Source organism: Phaenicophaeus curvirostris, chromosome 13, assembly GCF_032191515.1.
Source record: "Phaenicophaeus curvirostris isolate KB17595 chromosome 13, BPBGC_Pcur_1.0, whole genome shotgun sequence".
NCBI lineage: Eukaryota > Metazoa > Chordata > Aves > Cuculiformes > Cuculidae > Phaenicophaeus > Phaenicophaeus curvirostris.
Window position 1 is genome coordinate 19,297,492 of NC_091404.1, and position 18,331 is coordinate 19,315,822.

At 37.3% G+C, this 18,331-nt stretch overlaps 1 protein-coding gene across 1 annotated transcript in view; it reads right to left on the reverse strand.

Annotated features, from left to right (window-relative positions):
- Window positions 1–18,331, reverse strand: part of LOC138726109 (connector enhancer of kinase suppressor of ras 2-like) — a 162,393-nt gene that overhangs the window by 12,776 nt on the left and 131,286 nt on the right. Inside the window, exons 15-19 of the mRNA XM_069867549.1 lie at window positions 14,802–14,850; window positions 12,689–12,737; window positions 11,321–11,496; window positions 10,340–10,413; window positions 3,166–3,237 (exon numbers count right to left, since the gene is read on the reverse strand). Coding sequence (XP_069723650.1) covers window positions 3,166–3,237; window positions 10,340–10,413; window positions 11,321–11,496; window positions 12,689–12,737; window positions 14,802–14,850 — 420 coding nt within the window. The remainder of the gene's footprint in view (window positions 1–3,165; window positions 3,238–10,339; window positions 10,414–11,320; window positions 11,497–12,688; window positions 12,738–14,801; window positions 14,851–18,331) is intronic.

The following is an 18,331-nucleotide window of genomic DNA, read 5'->3' on the forward strand; positions in this document are numbered from 1 at the left end:
GCCAAGATCTGTCAAGGAGACTAACACGCCTAAATTTAAGGAAGACAACCAAATGAACTTCAGCATTAACTGGGATGGTTTAGGGAGAGCCTTGAGGAACTCGTTTGGTCATCTTCCAGACCTAAAAATACAGAGGATATGCACCCTTAAATTTCCTTGTAGTCAATAGAGATTTAATTCAGTATTCAAAAATCTTCTTTTAAAATGAAATATTGTGTTAGAAACTTTGTTATTTGGAAATATTGGAAGTGACTCCTACAAAATCAATCATCATTCTGTTCCTGCAGGCTGCCAGTATTTGTCATATTTTTGAATGACAGTAAAAGCTTTATGGGAGTTATTAAAGTTGCAATGTTAACTTAGTCCTTGAAGTCAAATATGATCAAATTATTTAGCCTAAAATAGGAACTTTTTTAGTTTAATATTTGGAGTCCATGAGGAATTTGTAAATGCACTGCATTACATACTTCAGTCACATGAACTTTGTAAGTAAAATAGATACTATAAAACAACAGAATTTTAAATTCAATGCTAATTTCCTTAGGAGCATTAAGCCATAAACAGGTTATCCATGGCACAGTAATAGATGAAGGACTTCTGAGAAATAAGACCTTTAACAAGCTTGGAGCACCCCGTGACCATGCCAAGCGGAAGATGAGCTCATCAATTTCATTATTAATTCATTTCTAAGAACACAACTGTGCTCATGTAAGACCTGACAAAACAGCATGAGCATTAATTTTGCAAAGCAGACGCTGTCTGCACCATGCAACACAGCAGGCAAAATTCAACTGCAGCAGAGTAACCCTATCTGCTACACACGAATTGATGACTCCCCCTGGTACACAGTTTTTTCCACAGGAATGTGGCATCAAAGGCAGATTATAATATCCTGGAGTGGAAAAAAAAATTATTAAACAGTGAATCTGCAGTAAGAAACTGTAAAAACGACTTAAAATAAAAGCTGGTACACACAGATGAAGAAAGGGCAAACTTTCCCCACATAGCCAATAAAGAAATGCTATATTCCTCTCCGTATTAGAACTCCTTTACTTTTCAGCATGAAAGATTTACCATCCTGCCAGCATGGAAAATCCAGTTAAATCTTGGGGTGGCAGCAGGAGTCTGAGATACCTTGCCAAGTCCTTGCCCTGTTTCCTCAGATTACATGGCTAGCAGTTTGCTGGGAAGACAGAGACTTGTGATAGTAGCATTTTAAGTGCAATTTTCATCTATGAATCTCGCTTACTCACTTTAAATTTCACACAGGATATCTGGGAGAAGGAATTCCAGGATGAGTGTACGCTGCTGCAGGGGATGCCCAGAGACTTTACAGAGGCAGCATAGTAATCCATCATTTGGGCTGGGGACTGAATTACAATTACTTTACAGGAATTACTTTACAGCATTTCTGAAGGAAAAATACTGCAAAAAACACTTCAAGAGGAAGTTCACCCTTTGTCTTTTCTCACGGAAAGCAGACTGAAAATATCAGGTAAAAGGCTCTCTGAAATTCCAAACTATGATATGAGAATACATACTGGCACCTTTCCAGCTGTTACTCTCCTTGAAGGCTGCAAACTTCCTTGGCTCCCCAGTGAAGAAAAATCAATGAATATTGTAAGAGCAGTTTATTGAATGTATGTCAAGACTTCCTGGTTTTCCTTGAGTCAGAAGATTTTATAGTAGAACAGAAAGACATGATCAATGGTGCTTCAACAAATCACAGCTATCAAAGCAGCTAAAGCCAGGGGAGAGACCATACATAGTTAAAAATAGCAGAAGATCCTCACTCTAGTTTTGGAGCAGAAAAATATCACTCATTTTACATAACTGAACAATGGAACATTTTTAATATTGGGAAACATATTTTTCAGCAGATTTATATCTTAAAAATGACAGTGAACCACAGCGAGATACTCCTGAGAAGCAAGGCTCCTCCTCATCAGTGGGTCATTAGCTGTCCTGGACTGTTGTAATACAGCCAGTCTTATACATCAATGCAGCAGTTCTTGAAGGGCCATGTAAGCTACAGAATATAAATGTTCAATTTAAATGTACTTTTTAGACATTAGTATTCCAAAGAAAAAAGTCCAACTGTATCCTGAGGTAGTCGTGTCTTTCTAAGCCTGTGAACATAAAGAACTAACCAAAGCTCAAAGTTTCAGCCGCCTACGCCAGGGAAGATTTAAGACTTCAAAGTATGGTGACGTTGTCCCATGTGCCCTAGCTTTTTACCTTCGCTGGGAATAAACAAATTACTGAAATCATAGGAGGAGGCAGAACATTTGGCTCAGCCTGTGAAGATCAAGGGTACCTCCCCACCTTTACCTAACCTCTGCCTTCTTCATCACAACAGAGAAACATGGAGCAATCTGGCTTAGAAGAGATCTCAGGAGGTTGTCTGTTCCACTCCTTGCCCACTACAGGACCAGCTTTAATGCTGGATCAGGCTGTTGAGAGCCTTCTCCAGTGAAGTTTGGAATATCCCCCCAGCATGTCCAAGGACGCTTAACACCACACAGCAACACCAACTACTGAACTCTGCTAGCCTCTGTTCCCTGCTGGGGCAGGGATGCAGTTAATAGAATTAATTGCTACTGGGATTTTGTTGCCATTGTTGTTCCCTGCAGGGAGGGAGTTGGTTTTTATTTTAATTTTTATTTCAAATTCTGGCAAGGAAAATAAATGCATCTCAGTTCAATCCGAGTCCTGTTAGTAAAATTACTTCACGTTGCTTTTCTCTGTTTTTATGTCACGTCACGTTACTGTGGATTTTCGGTAGTATGAGCTTTGGCATGTCTGCATTGTTTTTCTACACCAGAAACATTTATCCCACGTTAATATTTCTAGCTTTATTCAACAAAATATTACAAGTGTGATAAACTTTATGCTCATTAATGAACAAAAGTTCTAATGAATGCAGACAAGGCCAAAACAACCAACTTCCCTAACACACTTTTCCAGAATTGTGACATGTGGCATGAGAGCAAATTTCAGCAAAGTGAGCCGCACTGTGTAATGTTTGCACCAAAATTAATGGAGGACTAAGTCCTGAGAACACTATCAATCAGCATTACATCATGCCCCAAGAGAGATTCTATGTGAGATTAAATATTATTTTCAATTACTGGAGTATAGCAGTAAAGAGGAAACATAACTTACCTATTCATTTCTTCGAGGCAGTCTGTTGCAAAGTAGAAGCTCTTTATTTTGGGGTGGCACGCTTTGAAGGCACTATAAAAGAATCACAAAGAATGAAAAATACCTTTTCTTTCAAACAGTTTGTCTACAAATACGCAACACTGACCTGCTTCTTCAGCATGTTACAGGTTTTGTAGGCATTTTGATTCTTCTGTCTCAATCTCGCTGGATAAACCTATAGATGGATTCCTGCTGATCTGATTACATCTACATTTGTGAACCTAACTGGTCCTTTGTAAAAATGTCAAAAGCCCTTGAATAACGTAGAAATGTAAATCCTTTCAATAACCAGTGATATTCTACATCTGAAAATGCCTTGGATGAATCTGAAAATCTTACTGGGTGTATTTAAGTAATATCAGTTGTATTCCAAAGATCTCTGAAGGAAGGAAAGTTTGATCCCCTCACCTCTTCTCGTATATTTAGACGACTATGGTTTGTGTCCTATTCAGAGAATGCAGAGGGCTGCCAACTTCTGCATTACAACTGTTTGATGTCTATAATTTTGATTCAGATAGATGAATTTATCAAAAATTTTAGTCTATGTTAGTAAATGAGAAGAGAAGGAATATGAAAATAAATAACCATGAAGTAATTGTGTTTGACTGGGGATAACATTAAAAATACAGCACTTTCAAATTCTCTGCAAGATCTCTAGAATAAGCTTGAATAAATTAATGTTTCCTAAATTTAATAAAATATTTTTTAATCCCTCATCATAATTTTCATTCTACTTGAGCCTGAGAAACATATGGAATGTTCTATGAGATATGAGTGGCAGGTTAGCTTTGAGTGGAAGTAGATAATAATAAAGAAGTTCCTTAAACAGTCTTAACTCTTTAAGTAGTCACTTCTAATTCCAGCAATCGCTTTGTCACGTTACTCTAAACCCAAACATATCCCAGGTACTTTTCATCTTAATCTACTCATTTTGTCTGTATGTTTTCTGCAATCACTGTGAGTCATTAATAGCCCACGTTTCTTCATCTGCCACCTGGCAAATAACAGAGCTGACAATACTGAGGCTTAAACATCCTATTTGTTGTTACATTATAGTTCGTGGCCAGTTCGATGCGTCTCACTAGTGCTTTTTGCTGCAGAGCCTGTTCTCACAGATGGCTTTGGGTTCAAGAAGTCATAGTTCTGGGTTGGTTTTTTCCCCCTTGGTGATTTTAAATTTATGCAAAGGTTAATTTATAGAATGAAGATCTTTGAAAAGTACAAGTAAAATCAGAAATCACTGGAATAGTTCCAATAGCATATCACAACAGGTTTAACTTAAAAGCCTATACAGTTTTACTTGTGTCACTGGTACAGTATTAGTGGTGAATTCTGCTGTCTGCTTGGCTGCGCTGACCCGAGGGGCATGACAAACAGCAGCTGCAAGACTGACATTGCTCGGTGCTTTTCTCCTTCCTCAGATGTCAATTCCTCCACCAGCCGCCTGGCCACTGTAACTCAATTCTATGCTCCTCATTTCATGAGGCAAAGTCTGGCTCTCACTTTAGCCTGGCTGCACGCAGGCAGCTCTACGTCGCATTGTAGTCTGTTCAGGCTACACACATGCGATAAGAACCAAAATCTTACAGCATGAATGATTATAGTTCACATAAAAATGCTTTTTATTAATGCTTTTATATGATATAATCCCCAAGCTCCCCCTCAGCTGAGCCATTATTTGAAAGCTACTAAGAACAATAATCATGTTTTTAACAGGTTTTTTGTGTGACTGTAATTAAAAGGGGTGTCGCTGTCAAGGAAACCACAAACTCTGATCACTAAAGACTATTATTTTGATTAGTTGGTAAATGTTACCCCACCCTCCTTCATAACACTTATGTTAAAATACTGACATTTATATGGTAATTACCAGATGTAAGAATTCGATTAGGAATCATTACACATGGCAGTATGACAAACCTGGGCTGCAGTGTTTCTACTATCAATAGCTTAAATGCAAATGAGTGTTTTATTAATTGCTATGATTTATTGCAGTTCTTAGAGACAAAAATGAAAGCTGAAGAATCTTCACTTGCGTGCCCTGATTTTCTTTTATGTATTATTCGTACAAGTGTGTACAGTAACAGGCTTTCCTAGCCCAAGTTCTGCAGAAGAATGAGCAGAGCTGTGTTTGTGTGGAGTTTCCCTTTTTCATGAGATTAGCAGTAAATTAAGGGTTAGTTTACCTTTGCAGAGAGGGTCATCATAAAACATCTTAATTCCGTAAAAGAACATTTGAGGGGTATTTAAGTATTGTTTTGGCCTCTAGACATTGATAATTTCTGCTGCATATCCTTATCTCCCTAGCTACTTCATTTAGCAAATGAGAACAGCAAGTACATGAGAAATGCTGATCAGGGAGGAACTTTTCTGATGCCCACTAGATGGCAAACGCTTGTTAATTATGCTTTCTGAATGGTAAGATTTTAATGCAAGAGATTTTGATCATTATATAAATGTAGTTTGAAATATATTCTGATCAAAGTTATGATTTCTTTTACCCAATCAGCACGACATGATCTTAGTGTCAAATACTCTTATTGTTCTGAGTCTCGTACTCCTCAACGCAGATCTTTTTACACCTCATATGCCTGCTGACTACCAGCAACTCCAGCTGCTCTAGCAAAACAGATGATGTCTGTGAACAGGGAATGTGAAATAATTTTATATATGTCTTTATACACACACACATATACTAGAGGTATATTACCTCTAGTATAATGGTACATTACATGCTGTGGTACATTACATGCTGTTAATTACACACTAATTAAAAGCTACTGGACCTCCTTACAGGAGTTCCTTACAGAGCTTATTTTTTCATAGTCAAAATAGAAAGTCTTCACTAAAATACTCCTGCATTTCTATACTGTTTAAGCATGATATTCTCTTTGCAGGGCCGTATTTTTTGCTGCGGTGTCAGCACACTGTTTCAGTTGGTCTGAACCCTGTGCCACACCTCCAACTTCTAACTGTTCCATTTGACCAACCATCATCCAGTTCTGAGATTCAAGTAGGGGCTCGAATTGGAGAGGATTATGTGGTGGATCTAAACATTCTAATCCTCTTGATTAATCCTGTTAGAATACCACATGATGGAGTTTCTGCTTGTAAATAGAATTATTTTCCTAGACAGGAAATGTACATACATGAAATCATTAAAATACCTATATTAGGGTTTCAAAGTCAACCTATGATTATGTATTTGAATATTACATTCTTGCAGGAACCCCACCTCAGTTAAGACACTGAAAGTGGACTTGCTAGAGAGTGAATCAGGATGATGCAACAGATCAGGCTACTTTCTATAGAACTGCCATCTCAGTTGTGATGGAGTTTGTGAACGTATCATAAAGCGCAGAAAGAGCAAGAATTTTTTCAAGGGTAAATCAGTTAAATGCTGCAGGTCTGCTGATGCGGAGGAGTTCTCACATGCTAAATCACAGCAAATGGACTTAATAGTTTGTTACTACATGAATGTTCCTTAATATCTTTTTGCCAGACGTTCTGATAATTTACTGGCTTGCTGAGCACTTTCAGCACTGCTGCAATAATGTGTTGTACTGTTGAGCATCTACATACTCTGAAGAATACAGGTCTTTAGTGTTATGAAACAGATCCCGATTCTGGGGAAACCTTTGATTTAAATGCTTTGCAGTTCTGTTTCTAGGCTGTGAAACGTGACAATAAATCCATCTTCATCTCTCAGAAGTATCTCAGAGATTATTGTCAGGGAAGCATTTAGATACACTGGCATTAAGAACTGCAGGAAGGTCTCCAGGGAAATAATTCTAGATGTACAGAGAAATATGAGTAATGCGGAAGAATGATACCTCTGTTTTCACCTTTGTTTTGTTTTGGAGAGCCTCAGACTGGATGCAGTAATCTAGATGTGGTGCAGTGAGTACCAGGCATAGGGGAATAATCACTTTCTCCATCTATTGGCTGCGCTCCAGTGAACGCAGCCCAGGAAGCTCTTTGCCATCTTTCCTGTGCGGGACTGCTGGCAGCTGCAGTTTGGTTTCCTCTCTACCAGGACTGTCAAATTCATTTCAGAAGAAGTAATAAAGATTACTGAAACTGTAGCAACCTTTAAGACATAACTTCATGTCTACCTGCTCTTTAATGCTGGCGTATCCATAGAATTCTGACTGCAGAGTTTCAACAGGAAGTGCCAACATATGGTATATACTCTTACAAGTTTAAGACGTAAATTTGAATTAATTATACGTTGAATATTGTCACTGGGTGGAGATTTTTGAAAGTTCAGGCAAAGCGCTAGTTAACAATGATTAATTACATATGCAATTCCATCAATCTTTAGTTTTGTGGATTGTTTTCACCATGAGGCATTATAATTATCAGCATCTTAGGCAATAACGTGATATTCATACCCCAACACACCACACAAACTTAAATAATTAAGATTTCTAATACAGTATGATAATTTTTAATTATGAAGATGCAAGTGTTGCCTATAAGCAGTGGAAAGTTTTTCAGTGTCAACACAAGAAGCCTCCTCTCACAGGGACAAGGTCATTCTACATCCAAATATAGCCTGGAGAGCCAAACCAATCTGAGATAATGCCACGATTTGTATAATGATCAGGGTACCTTCATTAAATGCATTAGTGAGGCAAATCATCAAACCAGACAGAATAATGCATTCAATTACTATATAGTCTCATGAAAGCTTTCTTAAGGCTATTTCATTCAGTGTATGCTATGGACACCAGTAACTGTTGTTCTACAAAATGACATTCTCTGTCTAACAGAACAGTGGAGAAGACAGATCTATTAATTATTGTTGTAAGACTTCAAATTCTTTTGTTCAATAAAGTTTGAACACTTCACTTTGACGGCTCTGAAAATAATGGAGGGAAATCCAAGCTGAGTCCCAGAATATTCTTAGTTTTGTTCTTGAGAAAGCTGAAAGCAAACTAACACTGTGATTTTAGCTGGCCTGCTTTATGCACTAAAATACTAAGTTGACTTTTCAGTTTTTAATTTTAATTTAGAAACAAAAGAACCTACTAGAAAGAAAAGAAAACTACTAGTATATAACTACAATACTGTCCTTCTTACCTAGCTGCCAAGGTAACTGCTTTACTTTCTTTTGCATTAATGTTAAAATGGACTCAATTGTGTAGAAGGAAGAACACAACCAGATTTATGTTTTCAGATTTCAAGCTTGCAATGAATTTTATGTTGCATTCCAGCACCTACTAAACCGCCAGTGTTAAATTAAAAAGATACCCTTAAAGTGGAAAGAAGCGGGAGCCGATCCTGTAAAATCTGTCTTTTGCTGGCCCTCTGACAAGGAGGCAAGAAAATCCTAACTGAAATGTTTTCCTCCAGCCTAACAGAGCTAGAGTGTGAGCGTAGAGTGTGAGTTAGAAATTTCTAGAATACGCTGGGCCAAAATGGGTCACCATCACCTTACTTGTGTTTGTGAAAGGAATGCAGAAGAATCAAACGTCAGGAAGCTGTCCCTAGGCTCACCAGAACCATTAGCCTTTCAGCAGAACAGGCAGCGGCAGTCGGGCTCAGTCCTGTCCTTGCTAAGACACCAGGAAGAGCTTTAAGTGTGTTTATAGAGGCCGTGGGTTGGAGCTGGCTGGAGCACCAGTAGAGCCCGTGGATACACTGAAATGTGAGTGAGTGTAACATTGGGTTTATTGTTCTTTCTCTGCAGTTTTCAGAGGAACAGGTAAATTACTGGCAAATGTAAGGTGTCATTTGTATGATGGTAGAAATATATAAATGATAGCGCATGAAGGAAGAAATCAAAGGGGAATTCAGCTTGGCAGACAAAGAGAATGCTATTAATATCTTCATTATACTTCTACCCGTGGACCTACCTCTTTTTGAAAGGATTCAGAGCCCAAAGGTACTCAGTTTTCAGTAGTGTGCAAAGTTTTAGTTAATTTGACTTTTTCCTGTGCATATACCCTACAGAAATCATTCCCTGAGAAGTGTTCTGAGGAAGCGTGTGCTGATGCCCAGAGCAAGGCTCTGGAAGCTATTTTGCGCTGTGCACAATGGCCTGTTTGATCTTGCTTAATTCACTGAAACTGGTTAAGTGTTTTATATTCCAACAAAAGGGTTTCCTGTATTTCTGTTCAATATCATTATTAATATCTACTCATTCCTCAGAGGAGTTTATAGTGCTCGGTTCGTGTTTAATTTCTATAGCAATGCCCTCAGCTGAAAGGAGTGATAAAAGTACAAATGCACTGTCTTCTAAGTCTCAGGCAGAGGTAATAATACCTCCAGAGAAGACCAAGCAATTGAAGAGCTTTGATTTTCTGATGAACAGCCTCTATCATAATTCATATCTTCAGTATTTTTATTTTACAGGTATTCATAGTTGTAGGACTTTTATTCCTGAAACCAGAACTGCACAGCCGTGGAAAAGCACAACAAAACTTCAGGATGCTTAGTTGTAAGTAGGAAAGCTTCAGTGAGAGAGAGTTTGTAATATTATCCTGCTGTTTGACAGCTACTCATTCCAGTCCCCAAACTGCTTGCAAACAATTTCCAATGCGTGTCTGTTATTAAATACGCTTTAAGCATGAAAAAGTGTAGCATATTCCTGTTACTGGGAGGATAATGCAGTAGGAGCAATATGCACAGAAGCAATAACACAACGTTCGTTTTGCATATGGAACCTAAATATTTTAGCACTTGAGAATAACACAATATTGGGTATGTAAGATTCCTCCATAAAGGAGAAAATGGAGATTATATTCTTCATCCCTTTCTATAATATTTTTTATGGTTTTGCCTAAGGGAATTGTTTTTTGCACATCTTGATTCTTACCAAGATGACCGTACTGAACCTTAAAAAGGTTTATCTCTTGCCTAATGTATCTTCATTGGGTTCTTTGCTTTAGTTATTTAAGTGTTGTAGCTGGGCCATCTGGAAAGCTAACCAGAGAGTTATTGAATTTGCATTAAGTTGTATCTTTTACAATAAACACTAAAGCTAAATTGCTCTCTTGTGTTTTATTTACAGATTCCAAGGTTTTTCTGTGTAACTTCCTTCTCTGGACTTTGCAAATTTCCATAGTCTATACAGTATGTTTCCAAGAGCCGTCCTTTAGTTTATAAACATAATTGACACATTACTTACTGTTTTCGTCTGCATTCAATTGCTCTGTCTATCCTGAACTCAGGTAAACTAATGAATCCTTCTGCTTTTTCATCCTATCAAAAGAGAAGAAAAAGTGTCGGTGACGAAGAGCGGAGTTACAGAAGAGAATAGTGAGCAGTAGCCATTTGGGTCTCACACTAACAACCATCCAATCAATTGAAATACTTTAAATATTTTGCCCATAATGTTTTTTACACACACACACAAAGAAAATATGTATTTGCTTCATCACACATTATCAGTAATTTTTATGAAGTAACTAAACTGATTACTAAAATATCAGTAATCAGAGCAGGCTGTGTGCAGGCAGTTTATATCAGGTACCGAGGCTGAATGCACACAGATGGAAGAAAACCAGACCAACAATGTTTGGCTCCTCCCCTCTATTATTTTTTCCTCCATATATGCAGATTGTACAAGCATAGGCCCAGTGCTTTTCAATAAAATTTCACCAAGAGCAGCATTTTACACATGAGAAACTGCAAACTCCAGACTAATTCAGCAAAAAAACAAGAGGAAGATTTGGTTTTTGTTGCAATCAGAAGAACTGTCAGAGAAAGAGATTTCCATAATGAGATTTTCACATCTGCTTCACGTAATGCTTAGCTCACACAAACGGTCAAGCTGCCCACACATCCCCCCAAAACTGAAACTCAGGAACGCTGAGTGTGAATACTGCCTTAGTTCAAATAAATACTGTCTGTGGAAAAATATTAACTACTGACCTGTTCCTTTCTTTAAGAGTGCTCTGAACATCTGCTTTTTTATTAAGCTTGGACACGGACATTTGAGACTTTATAAATAACTGCAATTTCAATATTTCCAGCTAGAGTGACCCAGACCTCATAGTTAAAGTGGCAGTTCACCAACATATCATACCGTGTATTAAAAATAGACTTTCTTCAAAAGAATCATAAAGCTTAAGGTTCAATTTTGGCTTTCTCCATAGAGTCTACTCACATTCTGGTTTGTATACCAGTACAAGGATGACTCCTTCAGAATAAACCAGTACTTTTTCCATTTCTGCGTGAAATAACCTTTGGCATCCTTTTTCTTCCATAGCCAACCTTCACAGTCTCCATGCCCTAAGTCTTTGCAGGAAATCCGTCTTCTGCTCCCACTTGTTAGAGAGCTCCCTAAGAACACATAATAGTGTGAGACATCTCACTGAATGAAAGAGCGAAAGAACTATTCTTGATATAAACACACTGCTAATTTTTAATGATGATTCTGTGATTCAAAATCCTTCCAGCCGAATCCTCCTCAGTTTCAGGGAGCGGAGACTGCATGAACAATTTCCAGATTCCACAATGCTCTGCAATTGTGGTTTCACCATGAATACAAAATAAATAGAGCCAGTTTTATGTAATGGTTTATTTAATCTCTAGAGGGTTTGTTCCTCCTAGGGCTGCATTTTTTTCCGATTACGATGGGAATCATCATTCCGAAGTAAAAATGTATTCATTTAGCCCTCAATCTCAAACTCAGTGTAGGACGTACTCTGCATACAGATGTAAACACTATTTCTTCCATTTATCATAGAAACATTAAAGTTGGAAAAGAACTCTAAGATTACCAAGTCCAGCCATCAGCCCAACACCACCCTGCCTGCTATGTCTGTGTCATCTGTTGCTACTTTTAGTAATAGAAGGTCTGTCAAATTCTGGGAATTTTTAAACTCAACTTTTATAGTCAGTATTTATAGTCAATAAAAGAGAAAGATCATCCACTTCCATAAAAATGCACATGCTTACATTTCTTCTATCCTGCATTTAAATGAACAACAATATTTTAACTTTACGGCATCCCGTTTAAAGGCACAGCAGCAGGAAAAGTTTTGTGGTTGTTATTTTAATACATACTAACCGAAAGGCTTAGAATTTCTGTGTGCCTTGTAAATATCAATAAGAATAGTTTTTTCCTTAATTATGGTATCATTTTTCCTGAAGAGACTGTAGGAGATTTCCTTAAAATATTGACATTTTCTTGTGGAAAATGAAGTTTATATTGCTACAGGAATTATATTTCTCCTACAGCTGTGAAACAATAAAGAAATTCAGATAGCATCAAAATACCATCCTTTATTCTGCAATGCGCCACAACCAAGGCCAAATATCACCTTTATTCTACTTAATTCAAAGGAAATTTTACCATCAAGTCTAGCAACATCATACATTAATAACACACTTATATGCTATTATATTTTGGTATTTTACTTTAGTATTTACTCACAAATTTAGAAACATTTCAATTAAGTTGAACTTTGGCATTTAATCCAGACCACTATTACAATTTTCTAGTTTCAATATATTAACTCAAGCAAGTTACCTTTTGACCATTTTCTGCTTTTTACCCTGAGGGAAGCGTAATGGAAGGACTGTAAGGAGAAAAAGAATCATGAAAACCCAATGCAGGTAACAGGAGTAACATGAAACAGCTGGCAGCACTGCCATCTCCATGGCTGTCTTAGCCTGAGTTCTCACACGAGCAGTTATCACAGGATGTCATTTTGCTCTTAACACTATTATAAACATCCTAAAGAAAACATCACAGTGCAAAATCAGTTATTAATTACAGTTCTCCCAGTCAATCGCAGTGTGAATACTCCACAAAAGAATTGTAATTCTGAGAGGTGATGAGTGCTGTAAGCGTACACACGTTGTAGCCCCATAAGATACGTATCCTCCATTCACTTGATAACAGGACCTTTATCTCTCTGCTTCGAGTCCCAGAGAACACAAAGATTAATGCTTATTCCCGTGCCATAGGAAGCATAGTAAAAAACAGTCAGAAGATGAAAATCCAAACCCAAGTCTGTGAGAAACTATTAAAGATGCAGAGCAACATTGGATTTTTTAATTGACATGTTGTATGCCACGCCAGTACTGGTCAGTCACACCAGACCGACTGGAGTTCTGTGCTGACTGGGACAGAGACAATCTGTTCAATGTTTCTCTTTCTGCATAAAAATGTATTAGGACAGAGCAGTGATCTGTTTCTGAAAAAAAGATCACCAAATTTGTCCACAGTTTAGACTAAAAAATATAACGATGGAATAAAACCCTATAATTAGATCATGGTTTTCATATGTGATTAATTTTAAAGAACTGCAAGGAAGAAGAATGGGGAAAGTGGAGGGAAGACAATTAGGATACTCACCAGAAACTGCCATGTATCGTTCAATGTAAATGTTTTAAAAATAATGAAAGTACAAGCACAACGAATCAAGGAGAGCTGAAAATATTAGCTCCTCTAAAAATGTAAGTTAATTAGCTGTACCGTGTTTTGTTTGTGCACACATACAATGTACAAGAAAACTAGAGAAAGTGAAAGGTTTGCTGTACCTCAGGGATCAGGACTTAATTAGCACTAAATTCAAGCTTCATATTCAGGGAGATAAAGGAACTACTATATAATTAACTTCGTGGCAAACACTGTAAGAAAACAGTCAGAACTTGCAGCTACAGAATGACTCAGAGTTGCTACGGGAAACACAGATGATGTGAGAACATATCGTGGTTGTCAGCACTTAAGTTCTCATCTCAAAACCACCACACTAAGTAGAATGTTAAACAAAATGCACACCCTCCCACATCAAGCCAAAAAGAAGCTCACCATGGAAGAAAAAAGAGTGACAGAATTGAATCTTTGCTACAAGCAGCTAAATGGATGAGACCTGAAAATACAGCCACAGGTCCAAGCGTTTTCCAGCGGAAGCAGCAGGCAAGGTAGCGATTGGCAGATAGAGGCGGCACATCAATAAATACAACTGCAGGCTTTCAAACTGCAGAAAATTCAGTCATACATCTTCTGCTATTGCCTGTAGCCTCACTTTGCAAATGTTTGGGAGGCAGAATAACATCTGGCAGCTTTCAGAAATTATTTAGCGCCTACTTAGTGAAAAAACTGCTAAGTTGGAATGAAGAAACAGGCATTTTAAAAAAGAAGGTTTTCTTGTTTGTCCTTTGTATGAAATATTTGTCAAAATACTAAATAATAAAGTATTTATGGATGTTTTCTATATTTTCGTCAAAATTGGTACCGCAAATATCTATGAAAATCTTAATCCCATATCTCCCTGTTATAGCATTTGTACTAAATTAAGAATTTTTAAAATTGTCTTCTCCTTCAGGTAACCTTCTCTCCAGAGGTCCCTTCCAACCTAGCCATTTTCTGTAATTCTCCCCCCAAACACAGCACATACCTTGAAACATGTACTAGGGTTCCTACTAACTCTAACTAAAAGCGTTGCGTACACATAGACCTGCTGCAGCTGCAGTAACTTCTTTTCTTAATATGGAAATTACTCCTAGTTTTTTATTTTGAGATGTTTAGACAAATTTCAAGGTTTGTGATGTCTTAAATATCTTCCAACACATGACAGTGAATAGAACTCTTGAGCAACTTCTGATTTTTTTAAAGTAAGTTTATAAATCATTACCTTCCTCATGGATGTGCTTCCTTGACGATCAATGGCAGAACTTGCATACCTGGGAGAGAGAGGAAGGAAGATGTCAAATAACTATAGAAGAAAATAACTAGTGCATATACACACATAGTCTACGCATTTTCTCATTTGATGATTTCCTTTGTTACAAGAAATCAAATTAAACACTAGAAACAACTACTGCATCGTTAGTTAAAAGGCTCTATTGGTCCTGAGTTAAAGGACATTTCCAGATTGCAGTGAAAGATAGGATGCATAAAAGTAAGATTAAAAGTTAGTAGGCAAAGCTTAGAAGTTCTAAGCTGTCTGTGGATTACAAGGACTGAAAGTAACAACTGAAAACCAAAAAAGTTCCTCTACAACATTTGGCAAAGGAATGGACAGACGCCCAAACCGCTGGAAGGCAGATTTTGTCAGTACCGCTCCAGTTCTGTCTGCCCATGAGAATGCCAGAACTGCACTTCAGTCCTGCTGGGCATCTCCCCCCGATTCCTGGTCTGTTTGTGTAATCAGGGCTTTGGCCCATCTGGAAAGTGTCAGTTGCAATGCTTCCATTCTTTCTCTCAGCCAATATACAACATGAATAATACATCTGTGGTTTTATCCGAGAAGTCCTTAGTCAAGTTTTATTTGCTTCCATGCAAACACAATAATTCACATCCTTACTGTAATCACAGACTCTTACTAGCAAAAATGAACTTACAGAGGCAGCCTGTAATCAGGATTTGGAAAGCTGTTCAAAAGTTGGCACCTTATGAAAGCTCAGGAGTAGGTGTACACAATGAGCTTAGTTTTGTTTTTTTATTTGGGAACAGTTTGCAGTCTGCAGGACTTTGTTTTTTAGAAGTACTACCCAAATCTAGTTATTCCTCAAATATTTAGGTCTACAGATCACAGAAGAAGGAATACTGACCTTTTCTTTGCTTTAGACAAGTAAATTCTCTGCACGAAAGTGACAGAACCAATTAATTTAGACACAGAGGAACCCTAGTACATTGTCTATTCCGGTTCAGATATTCTATATCATATTTGGTCGAGTTATTCCTCACCTTTCTGTTTAGGAAAATAGTTGTTACAGAAGTGAGAGGGAAATGAAGGAACTGGCAGGGGTGGAAAGGCATGTGCAGCGATACAGTTATAATGGCCTAGACTGGTATTTCTCAAATCAGTTAAAATAGCTGATCTACTAAATACTGCTTTTCTTGTCCATGCATATTTCTGTTTCTGAAACAAACTGCAGAAACTAGAAAAAGGACCGATGAGTAACTTATGCCAATTTTAAAAAGCAATAACAAATCAAAACCAAAAATGAATCAATCAATGACTTCAATGCATTTGCAGAAACGTTCGCTGCATGACATGACATAAAAAAGGGTAAAATACTAAGTGAATAACTGCAAAACTATAAATGAGTTGTACTGTTGTAATAAACCTCATTTTAAAGCACTTATTCTAGGATGCCATTTTCTTCAAATGGATTTCGAAGGCACTCCTGCTTGATAGAAATGTAAAGAAACTTAGCAATGTCTATCCTGAGTTTGGATACACTCAGCCTAGCTGTGTGTTATATGCTAGAATTTCTATGAAGTAAATGTTGCCTGTCTCTATTTATTCTTCAGAACTTTGACAAAATTATATGTTGTGAGCAAAGTGGAGCAAATGTAAAAAGGGAAGGAGAATTAGAGAAATACAGGTGCTAAGAAGCAAGTACAGATTGAGGTTAAATGCAATTTGTCTCTGGTCTCAGTACTGGATGCAGGAATCAATCAGAACGATGATGCTGAACACAGAGCTACAGTAGAAAGGTTAACAAGAATGAGCTAAAATAAAAAAGATGGAAATTACTTTGACCTAGGTGGAAGCAAAACACTGAGAATTTAAAGGACTTGAGTAGGTGTGGTAACTTCCAACTCGCATCTTAAAGGATATGCAAATGAAGTGCAAATCTGGTGATAAGATTTGTAATCAGGATTTCAAATGAGGAACAGTGTTATGTGATTAGAAAATAGCGATAATGAATCTCTAGAAAACAAATGAGGGAAGAAAAACCTAGAAGCATGGGGGGTAGCAGAAGTACTGTATTCCTGTTTAATGTGTTTGATAAAAGCTGCAAGAATCAGAATGTAAAGATATCCCTGGTAAAAGATTACTAGTGACTGTTGAGAATTGTCACCCACTTAGCTGCCTACAACTCTGCACTTTCACCTTCAGAGCCTTACTTCCATTTAAGAGCATCACCATCACGAGTATCCTGTGTTTTCTGTCCATACAAAGATTCCTCTTACACTGAACAGAAGTGACTTGCTGTTTCTCTGCGAAACTATCACTGAGCGAGTGCAACTGTGATGCCACCTCCACGTTGAGTAGTATGTTAGCTTGTAAAATTTATAGAATATCTACTGAAAACGAGGTCTGATTTTAAAGGACCTGTGTACAAATTAAAATTCCCTTGATCACATAAGCAATGCTCAGAAAGAACAAATAAAGCGGCCCTTACACATTATCAGTGCTCTTAAATATAATATCATAATTCTCTTTTTATTACCATCAGGGTCATTAAATATATCACTGAAAAGTTATAACAGAATAAACTGATATATTTTACTAGATTGCTATCATCTTGGCCTCTCCACCAGTGATAGGATATAGATAAGAAATCCCAGTGAATGAACATGGTCTAGAAAGAAGAACTGCTTTGAGTGTTACTTATCTTTCATGTAATCTTTGGTATCTGGAATAGTTGCAAACTGTATTCCTGACTTCTTTTAAAGCTACTGCTCTGGCAGTAAGAGGTAGGATTATAATTTTATATTACTTCCTGTTTATCCTAGTTATAGAAAACTGCTAATATATATCTACCACTGATTAAGGAATAATTTCATATACTAATTATTTCTTTGATTGATTTATTTGACCAAATGGAGCAGTTAAAACTTATCTTTTGACTATTTTGATTTGCAATAATTTTTTAATCTTGAAGAATTTGGATTTATCTACCTGGTCACAGGAATGCATTTTTAACCACCTTGCCTGAATTCAGGGTTTATGTTTTTGTTATTAGAACCTCCATCGGTTAGGTAACATATTCCTGTCACAAGCAAATTCTGACTGCAAATTAATTATTGAGTATTTTGCAGCGAGATTTGAAATCCCTTCTCAGTTGCATCCTGGCTCAGCTACTGGCTCAGAACTCGGCTACAGGCGATTACTTGATACTTCAAGGAACAGCCAGCTAGTTCAGATGCATCTGGACGGTTCTGTCCTCACTGCGATACAGGTGTATCTCTACAAGCAAAGTTGACAAAACAATACCCAGATTTTATCTCTTCTTGCCCCTTCAGGATTAAACTACAACAATGAAAAAAATTGTTTCCAAAGCAAGCCACTGATACCATGTAAGCATTAAGATTTTCAAAGACAAAACATGTTATGGAAAAGAATGTGAGCAGTATTTTCGCATGGAAACTAAGTACGAATAATCAGAAACTCTTGTTTATTCAGCCAGTGCTTGTGCAACGCATGAA